This window comes from Benincasa hispida, chromosome 11 (assembly GCF_009727055.1).
Source record: "Benincasa hispida cultivar B227 chromosome 11, ASM972705v1, whole genome shotgun sequence".
NCBI lineage: Eukaryota > Viridiplantae > Streptophyta > Magnoliopsida > Cucurbitales > Cucurbitaceae > Benincasa > Benincasa hispida.
The window spans coordinates 6,072,901-6,090,591 of NC_052359.1; the positions used below are offsets into that span (position 1 = coordinate 6,072,901).

General features: G+C 34.2%; 2 protein-coding genes across 8 annotated transcripts; both read left to right on the top strand.

Moving 5' to 3' along the window:
- The first annotated feature begins 69 nt into the window (after positions 1 to 69).
- LOC120091008 lies at positions 70 to 9,670 on the top strand. 5 transcript variants are annotated; one of them, XM_039048782.1, is made up of 8 exons: positions 70 to 283; positions 1,116 to 1,279; positions 1,698 to 1,774; positions 2,671 to 4,383; positions 4,458 to 4,626; positions 5,138 to 5,424; positions 6,050 to 6,154; positions 8,743 to 9,670. In XM_039048782.1, exons 2-8 carry the CDS (start codon positions 1,198 to 1,200, stop codon positions 8,770 to 8,772), a joined length of 2,463 nt encoding a protein of 820 aa, XP_038904710.1. In that variant the 5' UTR covers positions 70 to 283; positions 1,116 to 1,197; the 3' UTR covers positions 8,773 to 9,670. The 5 variants fall into 5 exon arrangements, 4 of the variants coding, with proteins under 4 accessions (XP_038904710.1, XP_038904711.1, XP_038904712.1 ...); XM_039048783.1 differs by having other exon boundaries at positions 8,798 to 9,670; XM_039048784.1 differs by lacking the exon at positions 8,743 to 9,670 and adding an exon at positions 7,625 to 8,059.
- A 1,996-nt stretch (positions 9,671 to 11,666) lies between these two features.
- Positions 11,667 to 16,269, top strand: LOC120091009 (WUSCHEL-related homeobox 13). Of its 3 annotated transcripts, none has more exons than XM_039048785.1 (4): positions 11,667 to 11,950; positions 13,749 to 14,002; positions 14,836 to 15,348; positions 15,766 to 16,269. In XM_039048785.1, exons 2-4 carry the CDS (start codon positions 13,771 to 13,773, stop codon positions 15,858 to 15,860), a joined length of 840 nt encoding a protein of 279 aa, XP_038904713.1. In that variant the 5' UTR covers positions 11,667 to 11,950; positions 13,749 to 13,770; the 3' UTR covers positions 15,861 to 16,269. The 3 variants fall into 3 exon arrangements, with proteins under 3 accessions (XP_038904713.1, XP_038904716.1, XP_038904714.1); XM_039048788.1 differs by having other exon boundaries at positions 11,669 to 11,950; positions 15,769 to 16,269; XM_039048786.1 differs by having other exon boundaries at positions 11,863 to 11,878.
- The last annotated feature ends 1,422 nt before the right edge of the window (positions 16,270 to 17,691 follow it).

Below are 17,691 nucleotides of genomic sequence, written 5' to 3' on the forward strand. Positions count from 1 at the left end.
TTTTTATTTAAAAAGAAAAATGAAAATAGTTTTGCCAATTTGATAATCATTTTACTCTTATTATTATTTAATTATTACGAGAAATTTGATGGCTTTCAATTCCTACTTTTTGCGTCGACACATTCCTATTCATGATTGCATCCAACGATCGTCTCCATTTCTAATTTCTTCTTCCTTCCTTAATTTTCCACTGAACACCTCGTTTGTTTAACTGCACTTCCTCACTCGCCGGCGCTTTTTTTCCGTTCAACTTCCGTCGCCATTTCCTCCTCTCTCCTCTATGGTGCGATCTCCATTCCACTGCTTTCTAATTTCTGTGTCTTCTATTATCTGAATTTCAATTTCTGTAAATTTTCCGATGCAATGCTGAGCAGTTAACTTCGTTGTTCTTCTGTTCGATTACTTCGGAGAATTTCAATTGAGCTAATTGGTTAACGAAGCAGGTCTTGATTCTGAGACTGCGTTTTGTTTTCTGTTTTGAGAGTGAATTTGCGTATTGATCACGGACTTGAATTGTTCAGGTCACGATATATTCAAGTTTCACCTCTCTGGATAACTTGTTTTTTTCCTTTTCTTTCTATGATTGTGTTAAATTGTTGATTCTCAAGTTATGTTGTAAGTGGATGGTTTTGAAGTGATTAACGAATCATTTTTTTTTTTTTTGCTAGAATTCTTGTTTGCTTTGCTCTGTAGTCTGTACCACGAATTTCCTTGAAGCCTTTAAAAAAATATGAAATCTGACATGTTCTTTCTTCTATGGATCTTGCTCTCGTCTTTATCCGAAGTCTGGAATAGTAGTGCTTGTTATGGTTTTTCGTGATCTTTTGGTACATAATCGAGCCATTGAATTTCTCCGCTCACTGATTCCATGAAACCAAAATCACAAGAAAATGAGAAGAGATTTTGGTTTGAATATAAAGAATGAATTATTATAGACTTTCTCTTTAGGGTGTACTGTTGGTTCTGTGGCTCAAATGCATACAGGATATTAATTTCTCCAGGATATGGTTCGAATGCTTATGACCTGTTTTTGTTTCTGTAGCTCATGCCAGTTTTTAAACTTCATGGACTTATCTTTTTGCCTACTTTTTTTTTTGTCTCTTTTCCATTTCAAGGGAAACAAGACATTCAGATCAATTTATACAGAGTATGAAAGAACCAAGAAAATGATGGCGTCATGGTAGTTCCACAAGCTGCATGGGAGGCTTATTATATCCTATTGACTTTTATCACAGAAGCATGGCCAAGAAAATATTTAATCAAAAGAGACGTCATGGTGGTATGATTGATCTATGTTATTATGCTCTTGGTTATGAGCATGTTCTAATAGTTCTGCCTAAAGAGTAATTTTCCTTTAAAATGTAACTGACATTAAGTTGAGATTTTAAAGTATTTTCAAAATATTAGAGCATGTAGTACCTAGAGAGTTAGTTGAGGAATAGTGAATAGAAAAATTTTCTTGGACAACCAAGCTTACTTTAGAATATTGATTTTCATATGGAAGCATTTTTTTTTTCACATACCAGATTTTTCTAAATTTATAATTCACAGGGTTCTTTGAAATTTTGGTGTAATGAATGTTCAAACTTCTTACCAGTTCATCAATATTAGGATGTCGACTTGAGCAGAAATTAATCATAGGGAAAATCAGTTACTTGAGATGGTTTTGTCTAAATAGCATTTACATTTTGCTGCAGGACTGGAAACTCCTCGAAATAGCCTGGAGCTACAGATGGAGAGTTCCCAAAACTATTGTGCTGCAGAAGAAATACCGGTAAATCTACCATTTTGTTTGCTGTATACTAACTGAACAGCCATTCACGTCAGATATCTTGTTATGATGTTGTTCCTTTTTAGAACATTATACTACTACTAGAATTTACAATTATACTACTACTCGAATTTACTTGAAGCTTTCTCCCCTACAGCAAACTGAAACAAGTCTTGACTATATAATAGGACCATCTAAGTTCAGGATCTCAATCTTTGATATGTGTCTGGCAAATTTGTTCTGTTTGATATTCTATCTTAGTCAACATCCTTTGCAGAATCTTTTTGAAAATTGGAATCCGTAAGATCTTTTTCCAGCCTTAAATTTTGTTGCACAATGGTTAGGATACAAGTTTTGAAAAAAAAAAGATCTTCATGTTTCATGAATTTATGTTGCCAACCGAGTTGGATATTGGATTGACCTATCATCTATATTATGTATCAATAGTTCGACTGCAACCAAGAAATTGAATGTCGTATACTCTCTTAATAATTTCATTACGAAAAGGTCCTAAAACTAATTGACCTGTAGCTTTAACAGTTCAGAACACTTGTCTCAATAGTCATCAGCCTATGTGACGAAAATTATATGAAAATGGCCTCCTGTTAATTACTAAGTTAAAGAACACAAAAGAAATATGTGCAGGTGTATCTTGTTGCTATCCCACGTCCTAATTGGAGTATTTCCTACAAACACTCTCACTCTCATTCTCATAACTTTCTCAAATTCTATTTCTGAAAAGGATCTTTTCAAGTGTCCATCCTCTTAACTTTCTCAAATTCTTTTCTAGATATTATTTCCCTGTACCAATATACTATTTTCATGAGTGTGATTTTCCAATTCATTTCCTTTTCTATCTCTCTAATCAACATTTCACGTGATCATTGCCAAATTTTCAGTACTCCTATCAAATCGATGAAGTGTTTTCTGATAAGGACTATTTGAAAAATGAGGCTTCAATGAAGAAATTAATTGATAAGGAAATATCCACGCGCACAAATGTCAGACATAATGGACCAAGCATTGTTGCTCGACTCATGGGAATGGATATGTTGCCCTTGGATGCTAAAGATGTAGTTGAGCTAAGTGACAAGAGACGTAATACCAAGGGAGTTAAGACTTCAAATAGAGAAAGTAATGGCAGAAGCAATTCTCATGCATCCTCCAAATCAAATTCTTCTAAGCAAATGGACCTGAACTCATCTTATCAAGATAATGACAAGGGCGATGATCGTTGGAGCAGCAGTCAGAAGATGGGAAAATCACACCGTCGGGAACATCCTCAGGAAGAGGAATTACAAAAGTTCAAAAAGGAATTTGAAGCATGGCAAGCTGCAAGGTTTAGGGAGTGTTCAAGGGTTATTGAAGTTAGTAGCATCAACAGACGGTCACTTGCTCAGGACGACCTTGCCAAGGAGAAGATGGCACTAAATGCAAACACAAGGAGAATATTGAGTCAGAAGGTCTCAGCGGAACCTAAAGGTTCAACAGTGGAGATGAAATCATATAGAAATATCGATCTGGATGATGGCGTTAAGAGGGAAACATTCCCAGCTGAGCAGAGGGGATCCTTTTCTTTGAGAAGTAAATCCATGGATGCAGATTTTGAACACCCTTGCATGATAAGTTGTGATCAGAAAGACAAATCGCGTGGCCCAACAAAGATTGTGATTCTGAAGCCTGGTCCTGATAAGATGTACCTCCATGAAGAGCACTGGAAAAACTCCTCAGGGACCTTAGGAGAAAGAGTTAGTATTGAAGATTTTCTTGACGAGGTCAAGGAGCGGCTGAGATGCGAATTGCAAGGGAAAACGTTGAAAAAAGGTTATGCAGCTCGTGGAAGTGGAATAGAGACACCATATAGTGAGAGGCCATCTCACACAAGACAAATAGCTCAGAACATAGCCACACAGGTTAGAGATAATGTCACAAGAGACATTGGAATAAATTTACTTCGTTCAGAATCCACAAGATCATACAATAGCGAAATTCAATTTAATGGGTTAGATTCCCCAGAATTCATAAACAAAGATACCAGAAGATTGTTGTCAGAGAGACTGAGAAATGTTCAAAGGAAAGATTCAAATTCAGACCTTGATAGTGGCAGCTCTAGGTCATCTGTATGTGATCATGAAAGAGTTGTGAACCAAGTAGAAACCACTTTGAAAAATGGAAAACGTTCAAGTTACTGGGAAGCACTCAGAGATACAGAAGTTATACAAACTAGATCTTTCAGGCATGAGGCAGACCAAAATGAGGCTCTTCCCAAAGAATTATCTCCTAGGAATCTCACCAGGTCATTATCAGCTCCAGTGTCAGGAACATCATTTGGGAAACTTCTTCTGGAGGACCGCCACATTTTAACTGGTGCCCACATTCAGAGAAAACATGAAGCAAGTGATGTGGCGGTGAGTGTCAAAAAGCAGAAGAAAGAGAGGTTTAATTTCAAAGAAAAGGTTTCCAATTTCAGATATAATTTCACTCTTAGAGGGAAGCTGTTTGGTAGAAAGACTCAGTCAATTAGCGGATTGCATTCTGCCAATCTATACTCTTCCAAAGACATCTTGAGTGGACCAACCGTTGTAATGAATTCCGGAGAGCGCCATGAAAGGGTATAATTTATCAACTATTTCAATTCTGGTTTCACACTTTTATATTTACTAATAATTTTTCTTCGTTATCCCAGGAGAATTTCACTGAGGTGCCTCCGAGTCCTGCCTCTGTGTGCAGCAGTGTCCAAGAAGAGTTCTGGAAGTTATCTGATCATCACAGTCCAATATCAACTTCAGATGTGACTCCTAGAGAAGAGAACTGTGTTTCCCAGGTCTTTAGGGAGATAAGCTCTAACTTGAAAGGTACGGGGAGTTGCTTTTATGCACGACCAATTCGACACTAGTACTCAATGCCGTATAAGAAAGTCTTTTTCCTTTATCCCTGGATTTGTTTATTTTGAGATTTTATATCTCTCGATATTCTTATACATTGATATACTGTTTCTTCTAGTGTTATCAAATTATATCACGCCTTTGAATACAGTGACTGTTGACATTTTGTTTTCTTACATCTCAAGTCTGTTCTCTTCGAATACTTCCCCTTCAGAAGTTTGTCTGCTTCTGCTTATGTATCTTGGTTGATTTACAGATCTTAAAAGAAAATTTAGTGTACGTATTAACATTTTGTATAATCTGTTTAAGGTGAAAACTGTCGTACATATGGAACTCTAAGTTGTGACGATAGTTAACCTCAAATAGGCAGCACTAGCTAAAACATGTCATTCTCTCAGTGACAGACATATATCAAATTTCGTAGAAGAATGAGATCGATATCTGTGTTCGAATATTTACTTACATTTTTTTTACATCACAGAACTTCGAAGACAGCTGAATCAACTTGATTCAGATGATATTGAGGACAAAGTGGAACAGCAGCCCGTTGAGTCTGAAATCGCAAAACTTGAAGATCCAGCAGAAGCTTACATACGAGACCTTCTTATTGTTTCTGGTATGTATGATGGATCAACAGATAACAACTTTTCACGGAATAATGCAGCTACAAAGCCTATCAGCAATGCAATTTTTGAGGAAGTAGAAGAAGCTTATAGAAAATCAGAGACCAAAAATGAAATCATCGGGAAGGAGCAGAATGAAAATAGTGTAGGTCATCAAATGTTATTTGATCTTTTGAACGAAGCACTTCCTATTGTACTTGCACCATGTTTAACAATGTCCAGATTTAGAAGAAAAGTTACTAACTCCTCTATGCCACTGAGGCCTTTGTTCGGAAAAAAACTATTGGATTCTGTATGGGATGTCATCCGCAAGTTCGTGCACCCTTCAACTGATAGATCTTATTACTTGCTTGATGGGGTTATGGCTCGAGATTTAAATTCAATACCATGGTCCTCATTGATGGATGATGAGGTTAATACAACTGGAAGAGAGGTTGAAGGTTTGATCATCAAGGATTTGGTTGAAGAAGTTGTGAAGGATTTGCTAAAATGATGCTGGAAACTGCAGAGTCTTAATTCTCAGGACACTGACCTTATGCTACTCCTTGGAGTGGACAGAAATTGCATGGAAATCAAATATTGAGGATACCACGCTTGATATTCACTCGAAATATACCTTTTCTTTTTTGTGTTTCTTTTACGTACATATGATTTGTTTAATGCAGATTGGCTTCAAGTGAAGGTGTTTTTATTCAGATGTAAATGACTCTTATCTGATGTTAATTATCATAATTTGTAAAGGAAAGTTAACATGATATTTCTCTCTGCAGTTTGTGCACGATCCTTGGCCTTTGCCATATTTTGTAATATCCAGCGTCAGAAAAGTTAAACAATCAGCTGCCGCAAGTTCCAATGTTCAATTGCTGCGACAAAAGGTATAACTCATACAAGTTTCTCCATCTATAATATTATGACAGAAACGTGACAAACCACAAATAATTGAATCTTATGCTATGTATTTATTGCTCTTGCCCCCTACTATGAGATTGTTTTGTTTGATTCACAGTTTTATGAAGTCCATGTTTATAAAGTTTAAAAATTAGAAAGTTAGATTAAAACCTTATAATACGTGGTTAGATTATGCAAAAAACAAATAGGTTTAAGACTAGAAATTTTATTGGATTTGGTTGGCTTAATTTTATGATTGGTAAATGTAAACATGTGATATATAAATTGTGACCTTCACATATGAATCTCTGTGGCGTAATATACATGCTCATATTTACCGAGGAGCTAAATATTGCTCGACCCTTGATTAAATTTCGGGTCATACAAATCTCTGTTAGATTAGCATGCTTTGGCTTGTTAGAAATAGAATGTTTTGTGTCGAAACCAGGAGAAAGGATTATTGTTTTTTGAATAAGTATGTAAAAAGAATTAATGGTTAGACGTTATTTGATATAAAATGCTTCATATCTTACTCGGCCAACCCACACCATAAATTCTCCAAGATAGCCGAAAGAATGGTCAACCTAATTGTGGTCAACCTTACTATTAAAAGAGACAAAGGACCCAATTGCAAGAGTGGAAGTGGAACTTTACCAATTCATTCAGCTACCCAATTCCCATATAGCAAATTGTGGGTCCAGCTATTTATGATGTTTCATCATGGGTTAGGTAGACCATACTAATATATGTAAAAGCCAAGCAGCTGAAAGAGTAAACTTCATATTCACTTATAAAAATATCTATATTACTCCAGTTTTTATAACGTAGGTTAGAATTTTACTATGACCGAAAATGGTGTGGCAGTAATCTTTATATGAAAATTTGAATTGTCACACCTTTCTATCTCACTGCCACATCATTGTAGGTTCCAATTTTTGTTCTAAATTAGGAAGGATTTCCACATCAAGATAGCTTCGAAATGTTTACAATAGTTTTGCTACAACTTTTGATATAATATATACACTTTTACTTATATGTATAGAGAGAGTTTAGCCTATATAGAATTAGAGATAGAGAGAGTGATCTAAAACTAAAATATCCATGGACTTTGAAAGAAGCTGGATTCATACCGAACCAACTAAAAGTAGAATTATTGCAGGACGTGGACGGTTGAAAATTTAGGACTCTAGTCTTCATGATCATGGCTACCAAAAACGATAAGCGAATATAGGAAACTGGAATGTTACATCTGTTCTCCATTTGTTTGGAAACTAATTGGATCTTGTTTGAAAATTAGTTGAATCGGTATGTTGGTGTGAGAATATCTTTCGTCCTTATCATCAGGAAAAGTCTATGGTGTAGGCTTTCTATTTCCATTTCCATAAATGTAAATGGAAGGAATTTTGTTTTCTCCAATCTCTCACTCACTCTATCTTCTTATTATTGTTCACATACAGTAAATAGAATGAGAGAGAGATGGATGATATTGATTGGTGGTGGTGGGGACAATGGGAAGTATCGTTTTGGCATGGCCGCCCCCTGATTTTGACCTGCCTCTTTATCTTAGTGCTTAGTGGTGGAGCACATGCTCTGTCGGCTAATCATCCTTTTCCTCTCTCTCTTTATTGGATTATTAATCAAATTTATCTTCTAATCTCCCTTCTTTCTTCTCCTTAACCAACATCTCTCTACATCATCTCTTCTATTTTATTCCCCCCATACTTTTGACCTCGCAATACCCATGTTATTAATTAAATTACAAGTTTAGTGTCCCTACTTGTGTGATATGTTTTTTTCCTTAAACTTTAAAAAGTATCATATAATAAGTCTTTGAGGAATTATTTGGAGAGTTAAATTGAGATAGGATATTTGGAGTTCATATGTCTGTATTTGGGGGTACAGAGTTTGGATAATATGCTTTTATGATTACTATTTTTGTTTTGAAATTTTTTTATTCAATGATTCTATCTATCTTTGTTTGAATAAAATATGAATTGTAAATTTTTTCTTTTAATTTTTAAAACTTTTTTTTCTTTCTTTTTTTTGGCAATAAACAACAATTAACTCATTAAATTTTTGATAGAAATATGGTTAAATAAAATGAGAAACTAAAGTAAAATCAAAACATTTGATTCTAGCTAATTTTTCTCCATGAACTTCATTATCATCTTCTTCTTTTTCTTCTTCCTATTGTTAGCTCTATATTTTTCCTATGTCATGAATTTTTTTAAATAAATCTACCCATCATCGTAACAGCCAATTGAATGTCACTACATTTGTTCAATAGTTTCACTTTCATTTCCTCTAAATTTGGAAGATCATCAAAGAACAAATTCCTATTTTTCACTAATTCTTGTTAGAAAATGTTTTAGAAAAAAAATCATTTTATGAATTTTTTTGTTATATGTTACATACTTTTCAACTACATACATATTTTTCATCTAAATATTCTTAACACTCATTCAATATGTGAATTCATTACGTATAAATATTGCACTTATTGTAGACAAAATAATATTTTTTATATAATCAACAACCCTACAACATACTTTAACAATCATCAATCTTATAATAGTTGGAAGTGGTTGTCAAAGTTGATTATTGAAGATGTCTTTTGCTGGAGTTTGTAGTTGGAGGTGGTTTCTGGAGCCTGAAGTTGGTCGCATGAAGGTGTATTGGAGTTGGTTTTCGAAGTTTGTCATCGAAGATGGTTTTCAAATCTTGGAATTGGTTGGACAAAAGTGGTCGTCGAAGATGATTTCCGTTGGAGATTGTAGTCGAAAAGGTGACTGTTGGAGCCCGAAGTTAGTCACATGAAAGTGGTATTAGAGTTGGTTGTCGGAGTTTGTCGTCAAAGGTGGTTGTTGAAGCCTTGAGTTGGTCGTCAGAGTTGCTTGCTCAAAAGTGATCATCAAAGGTGATTTTCATCGGAGTTTGTAGTCGAAGGTGGTTGTCGGAGTCTACGAAGGTGGTTGTCGGAGTTTGTTGTCAGAGCCAATTGATCGTCGGAGTTGGTAGCGCGAATGTGGTCGTCGGAGTTGGGTCACCGAAGGTAGTTATCAGAGGCCATAATTGGTTGTTGGAGTTGGTCGCCGGAGCTCTCATCGAAGGTGGTTATTAGAGTCTAGATTTTGTCGTCGAAATTGTCATTGGAGGAGGTTGTCGGAGTCAGAGTTGTCATCAAAGGTGGTTGTCAGAGCTCGGAGTTGCTCGCCGGAGTTGTTATCAGAGGTGGTTTTTGGAGTCCGGAGTTAGTTCTCGGAGTGTGACAGTGGCCGATGGGTGGAGCCATTGAAAACATGGAAAGAATGGAGAGTTGGGGTGAATTGGTAAAATATACCAACTCAACTCCACCAACATTTAAAGTTGGGCCAAACAATGAGTTGGCATATTATACCAATTGAACTCATGTTGGTGAGCCAAACACCCCCTAAAAATATTCGATTTTGTTTGTGATGTCTGACAAATTTAAAAATTTATAAAATTATTTAATCTGTTGTATATAAATTTGACTTTATATCTAATATAAATTTTATGTCTAGTAGATCTATAAACTTAAAAAATGAAAATGAAAATTTAGAGGTTAAATTTGTAATTTTAAAAATTTAAGGACTAAATAGGCATAAATCTCCAAATTTTGTGTACTAATTTGAAATGTAACTATTATCTTTTTTCATTCCTTAATTATTAAAAACTCAATAGTATTATATATATATATATACATACTTGTGACTATTTTTGTGCTGTGGCGAATTATTTTTATTTATATTTTAAAATATTTTAATTAATTTTTTTGGTGTGAGTGATAGGAGGAAAAAGTATAGAAATTGGTACATCTTGGGATGCACCCAAGTATTACCCTATCTAGAATCATCATATTTTATGTCCTACATCTAAATTATATTTTAGCCCAATGGATAAATTATGATTCATCTAACGGGAAAACTATTGATAAATTTATGTTTCCTTTTTTTTTTAAAATGAAATTCATAAAAATCAAAGAATAATCTAACAATTCAAACATCATTTCGTCTCAAGGATGGAAGGATAATATAGGAGGAACCCTTTCTAAAAAGGGTAGAAGAAGTCAAATTTGCTAGACTATGGGCAACTTTGTTCTATTCTCTAAGATTTTTCCAAAAATTATACACTTATAGAAGGAGAAAAAAAGAGTCTTCTCAACAAAAAAAATGTCTTTGATAAGTCTAAGATTTCACGAATAATCCAATCGGTTCCAATAGGGTGGTCACTCCAATCACGAATAATCCAACCGGTCCCACCGCTCCGAACGTTCTTCGATCAAGCGGCATCGACATTCATCTTCCAAAAACTCTATCTTAGCGGCTTCCAATGGCTAATAGATGGATTGATGTTCAAACTGATCCTAGGAGAGGTAGCTTCCTCCTTCAAAGAAAGAATCTCTAAAGCTTTTTTTTACAGCAAGAGTGATAACTTGAGGATCAGGAAGAATGTTGTTAGAACAGGTAGTGTTACGGTAGTTTCAAATACCTGCGATTTTCCCCAACTCCTTTTTGTTGTTGGTTTTATGTAGACAGTTCCAATCCCTCATCGGCTTCCAGTAACCCCTTCTCGAAAACATCAAATCAACATTAGAGAGAGTAAAGCTTCTTTTATAAGTTTCTAGTCATTTTGCATTCATAATCAAATGGCTTGTGTTTAATTTCCAGAACTTAGGAACATATTGCTTTACAATAGTTACAAATGTGCCCCCATTATAGATGAAAAATAAAGTTTTCATAAGTTTCTAGTCTCCTTTACTATCCGAAGATCATGAATATGTTTTTTTTTTTCATTCTCATTTTAATTGATTATATACATTATTCTAATTATTTACTGGAAGTTCTAATCTCCAAACTTCACCGACATGTTGTTGAACCATTTTCAATCTTGCATCTACATTGAACTTTTTTTAATATATATATATTCTCATTAATATTCCTCAAAATTCATACATCTCAATAGTTTTTTTTATTAAAAAAAATAAAACTCTTAAAGCCCCACACCAATTTGAAACTTGGTATTCATTCTAACAAGCAAACGGTATGAATGACGATTTTATGCATTTTCTATTGTGATTTCAAATATAATTTGATCAGAACATATTACAACAAAAGTTTTTTTTTCATTGAACTCATTTTTAATTCAATTAATTCTCCTTATTCCCATTGCAGATAAGAAATTAAAATTGGGTATTTATTCTATCAGAAACAAAAAAGTAAGATCTATGAAATCCCAACGGAATCTTAATTAAACAAAAGAGACGATGGGAGAGAGAAAAATAAAGGCAAATATGATATGATTAAGGCTTTTGTATTTATCTGCTAAATGCAATTAATGGTAATGAGTCATCTAATTAATTAACACTCTCACATGCATATTACTAATCAGACAACGACCCTGCATGTGTCCATGTTTTTAATTATTATTAATTTCATTTTATTTTTCCCTTTAAAAATATATATATAATAAAAGAAAAAAAACAATTTGATTTTTGGGACAAGAAGACCATCAATCTCTGACACAAATGAAAAAACACCCTCCCCCTTCACTGTCAAAAGCTGCAGAATTTCCGACATCTTCTTTTTATCTCCGCCGTGATTCCACCGCCGACCGCCGTAACAGACAGCACAAACTTTCAGAATAACACGTCAACTTGTCAGAGGCTGACTGGGCCGACGAGTACCCTCAGGGTAAGACAGTGCCAGAGGAAACTCAGACACGTCAGCTCTCTTCCACCGATACTTCCGGTTGCCTTTCCCTGTGTAAATATCTTTCTTTTTTCTTTTTTTTCCCCTCCACTCAATTACCCTTCAAACTAAATCATTTCCTATTTTATAAGGAAATTAAATTGTGTTTAATTGCTTTCCATTTTAGATTCGAATATTTTCCATAAAGGAAAAAAAAATCAAATCCGAGATAGATTTGATAGGGACGTCTTTTTATTTTTTTACTTAAAATTTAAAAGTAATATTTTGATATTTGTACTTTACAATTATTGTTTTGGTCTAGTAATTAATTTTAATTGATGTAGTTTCAAATTAAAATTAGTATGGGAGTTAATTGTTTCTTTTAAAAAAAAAGAAATTGTTTCTTTAAAAAAAAAAGAGAAATGATTTCTTTTTCTTTATAACTTGTAAAATTACATTCACATAAATTATTGTTATTATTATTTAACTAACTTTGATAAAAAAAAATTAAATCACGAAATTTAAAATTAATTGACATTAGAAGTACTAATAGTATTATATCCTTTTTTTCCTTTTCTTTCTTTTGAATTAATATTATAAAAAAGTTCATGAATTTAAATAAATATCTGATTTGCCCACCTAGTGAAAATTACTACACATAGTAGTTTTACTTTTATCATTGCTTTTAAACATTTTTACTGACACTTTTTTCGTAACCTCTCTTATATATATATAAAAAAAAAAAAAAAAAAAACTCTCATTTCTCTTTTCAAAAGAACTTTCGTTAATTAATTTTCAGTGTTGTCTAGATTCAAAAGGAAATATTTTTCAAATTTAATTTTTTGCAAATTTTTTTTTACGAATTAATTTTCTTTCAATTACAGATGATCCCATGATATTTAAGTTCTAAACTACAATCCTCGAGTCCATCTATTTTTTTTTCTTTGGGAAGAAACTCATATCCAATTTATTTATTTATTTATATATATATATATATTGTTTTGTGGTCTTCAAAATATATACCTTTTTAAATTTTTAAATTTTTTTGAATAAAGTAGTTAGAGCTAAAAAAAAATTATAATAATAACGAAAAGAATCTTCTATAAAACTCTGCCGACGAAAAATGTAATTTTTTTTTTTAAATTTTTATGGAGTGAGACAAAGCTAAGAAAAATTATGGATTAGAGGTAATATTTCTAAAAAAAAATTAAAAGGGCAAATTGAAAGGAAACTTAAAAATTTAAATGTTTGTGTATATTTTTCGAATTTAACAACCAAAAGAGGAAAATCATTCATTTCTTACTCTCCTATTTAGACCTAAAATTGAAATGGAGTTGAATTAAAAAAAAATGAAATGGAGTTCAAAGGCCATATATACTAATACATTATTAGTTAAAACCGGTTAAACATATTTCATATATGTCTTTAATCAAATAATCCAATGTTGCCAAAATGAGTATAGCTGAGTATTTGTTCTAAAACTTTGAAGTCATAAGTTTGATTTTCCTACTCCACACGTTGTTTGTAAAAAAAAATAGTTAAAATATTCTGACCATATTTCTATTTTTAAAAGAAGATTAATGATTAAATTATGGTGGAGATTAGATTAGTAGAGTGTGAAATGACAAATTATAGGAATAATCATGAAATTAATTTTTAAAGGAGAAATATTTTAATGTTTAAAAAAAAGGGAGAGAGAGAGAGAGAGAATTAGTTTTAATAGTACATTAAAATAAATAATTAATTTTGATTTGGGCCTCTCTCTCCTTCCCGCATATTTGTCTGTTTCTTTACTTTCCCGTTAACCGTCCGCTTTTCTCAGCCCTCTCTGAATTTCCTTTTTTTCTTCTTCTTCTTTCGTTCTCTCTCAAAGAAAATTTTGAAGCAGAGAGATTATGATGGAGTGGGAAAAGCCTGAGCAGCAAAATCCTTACCATCATCAGAACCCTCCTCTTCGAGACGATCATCTCCATCACCTCACCGGAACTACCGCCGGCGCTCTCTACGTCAAAGTCATGACCGACGAGCAATTGGAGACTCTTCGCAAGCAAATTGCTGTTTACGCCACCATTTGTGAGCAGCTAGTTGAGATGCATAAGACCCTCACTGCTCACCAGGATCTCACAGGTTGAAATAAAATGCTCTTTAATTTCTTCAACTTCTTCTTTTCAATCGAATCGCCTAACTATGCCTTACACACCTACTACGCCTGTGTTGTTGATTAGAGTTTTCGATTTCTTGGAATTTCCTTTTTGAATTTTGATTACTGGTATTGTATGCGTTTATGGTGCAATCTCTCGAGGTTTTGTTCTTGTTCTTGTTTTATTTATTTATTTTTTTTGAACTTCTGGAAATGCGTGCAAATATTTGGTCATTTTGAGCTATTTGTTACCTCAAAATAAGGGCAAACATCTAATGCTGTAAGACTACGACTGGTTTCCCTTTTTGTGATGCTATCCAACTTTTTTGTGGTCCTTTTGTCTCTGGTAGCCCTGCCGTAAAGTAACTCTTTCCTTCTTCCTTCATTGTTTGCAGGATGGGTATCTTTTATATGATTAAGAGGCACTTTAGTAAATATTTAATGATCTACTTCAAATAAAAATGTTTTTGTTTTCAGAACTAATTCACGAGTATTCTTGGAAGAAGTGAAAATTTTTAAAAATGAAAAAAGTAATCGTCAACACCGTTAATCAAAACGGGGGAGATGTGTTTTCTTTAGCAATTGAATAAGGGGTTCAAAACTATACAACTTCTTGTAAATTGAATAAGCCAGTTGAAGACTGGACAGTTTTGATAATGTGGTGTTAATGGTTTTTGGATTAAGATAGTTGTGGCAGTATGGCTTTCACTTGTTAGCAATTGGAAACTGCTTTCTGCTCCATCTGTATGATCTTGGAGACAATCTGATGAGCCTCCTCTATGCACTTGCTTAAAGCTTGTGTCTTCTTGCTGCTTTGCAGGAATGAGGTTGGGTAATATGTATTGTGAGCCATTGATGACATCTTCCAGCCACAAAATCACTTCTAGACAACGATGGACTCCGACGCCTGTGCAACTTCAGATCTTAGAGCGTATATTTGAGCAAGGGAATGGAACTCCCAGCAAACAAAAGATCAAAGAGATAACCTCTGAACTGGGTCAGCATGGCCAAATTTCTGAATCTAATGTCTATAACTGGTTCCAAAACAGGCGTGCTCGATCGAAGAGGAAGCAGCAAAGTACAGCACCCGCCTATGGTGAATCGGAAGTGGAGACAGAAGTCGAGTCACCAAAAGATAAGAAGACAAAACCTGTGGATTTTCAAACTCATCAATCCTCTGCATCTTTGGGGGACGACATGTGCTTCCAGAGTCCGGACATGAGTTCTGAACTGCATTTCCGGGATCCAAACACCAACAAAGCTGATACTTTGTTTCCTTCGAATGGAAGTTTAAAAACTGCGAGAAGTTTCAACCAGATGTCTTTTTATGAGGGTATGCCATAAGAGTTTCTTGTCACTCTTTCATATGTTCTATTACTCATCTTTTTTGCCTGACATATCCAACTTTTTCTTGTCATATTATCTGGAGGTTTCAGAAAAGTATTAAACTCATCAATTTCTCAAGTTTTCAACTTACTGATTAGAGTATACACACAGAAACTTCTGAATTCTGTTTTGTTAGGGAAAGCCGTGGTCCTGCTGGTTATTGTTTTAAAATCACCTTCTTTTGATACCACTACGATGACAAGAATGTTCAAGTTAAAATGAGTTGCTAACTTGCTACATCTAGATACATATACACTAATAAGATCCTCATTTGACACTTTTGTTTTTTTTGCTTGGATATCATCTCTGTCTCACAGAGGATATAGAATTGAATGTGTGCTTTTCTTTTTGAAATTGATTCCAGCAGGGAATGAGCAGTTGACAGGAAAGATTGAAACACCAGAGAACTATAGTATTTACCAGCAAGCAGAAGGCTACAGCATGACCGAACGACCATGAATTCTTATACAATTAACACAAGGTGTAGTTGTCTTATTACGAATATGCTGGACTTCTAGCTCTCATGTGACTGTGATTTAGTCTGATATTGAAGGAGACGGTGATGACGATGACGAATGATGCTGACTTGTGTGCTCGTATCTTGTCGTGGATTGTCGGAGTATTCAGTTTTGAGTAATGTATTTTGGTTGAATTGTGTTTGGAGATGAGCATTGGGAGTTTGATTGGTTGATTGAGCAATTCAAAGAGTCTTTTTGAGTTTGTTGAATGACCCCTTAAGAGGAGAGGATGTATGGTGTCCATTTGTACAAGAATGTGTTTGTATTAAAAAGGATGATTGCTAAAATGATGATCCTAATTGATAGGAGAATGGGCACAGCCTCTGACAACCTCATTCTCTTTCGTACTAGTCAATTTATAGCAACTTTTTTTTTTTTTTTTTTTTTTTTTTTTTTTTTTACACTTGATCTTAGCCAAAATGTCGAGAAAGGTATGTTAATTTTTTTTAGTTCAACACATGGTTATGAGAGAATTCGAACATATGACCTCTTAATCCTCTTAGTGATATGTGTTTTAACCTAGTTAGTCAAGTCAATGGATTAAACTAATTTATTTGCTAGTTCAACACATTAATCTGTGATTAATTGTTAAAATTTAAGAGGGTTTTCAAAATAACTATGTAATCATTACTCATTGACTTTAACTATTTCACCTCAACTAGTAGGTAGGATTATTAAGTATGGTTGTTAATATATTTAGGTGAAAGGTCGAATATCATATATTAAATCTTATTTTGAATTTTTTTTGTCCTTGCGAGTAATTCTTTTATTAATAACTTTTAAAAGATTTAAATGTAAACGAAGTTACCATTTTTATGAAAAAGAAAATATGCATCTACCTAATATGGTACCAACGTGAATATGGTCTTCACCAAACATACATAACACTTTAGCTAGTACACGAAAGTGCATACCATGATTCTTCTGTCTATCAATAACGGTAGGCATTGCACTATGAAGGCGAAGAAATAGACCATTATCTCGACAATAATTAACCTTATTTTACTAGTTAATTACGTTTAAGTTCCTCTAATTATGTGTCTAAGTTATTGTAAGTATGTGACTATAATGTTTGTAGTAGTTAAAAAAGTATGAAAATTATAATGAGTAGGCGTGTGAGGTAAAGATGGGGAAAAATTTCTAAGTCTTGAGATGATGTGCTCTCTGGTAGCAAAGAGCAGCCAACACTGAAACAAAATTTGGGAAGGCTAAGACAAGTGGGAAACACATGGGCGTTTGTGGGCTTAGGAACCTAAGGTTGGAAAATTGACTAAGTGCAACAGGAGGTATGGATCAAGGGCTTTAGAGGTTGGTGAAGGCCTAGGATGGATAGTATGCGGGCAATTAAGGTTGCCTAAGTGAACGCATAGTAGCGAAGGAATGCTGAGGCGTGCTAGAGGCAAGGGATGCATTCATGAGCATTAGGCCTAAGCACGAATGTCTAAGAGTGAAACCAGCGTATGCGTTGAACAGTGATGTGTGAGCAAGAGGATGCGATGTTAGCCATGATATGCATCAGCCGAGGCAGAAGGCTAGCAGGAACGCAAGCCTGGACGTTGGTAAGAGACTTAGGCATTCAGTTTAAACTCTTAATTAGTAGGCTACGTGGCGTGCTTAGAAGCCCTAAAGATGGGTTAAGTGTGCCAGTTGTCATTTTAAGAAACTTAATAACTATGCAGCTTTAATATAAAAGGAAAGTTTGAATAGAGGTGCTTGGTTTTGGCATTTTATGTGAGCTAAGGGAGGAGAATTTCTGCCAACTTAAGCTTAGA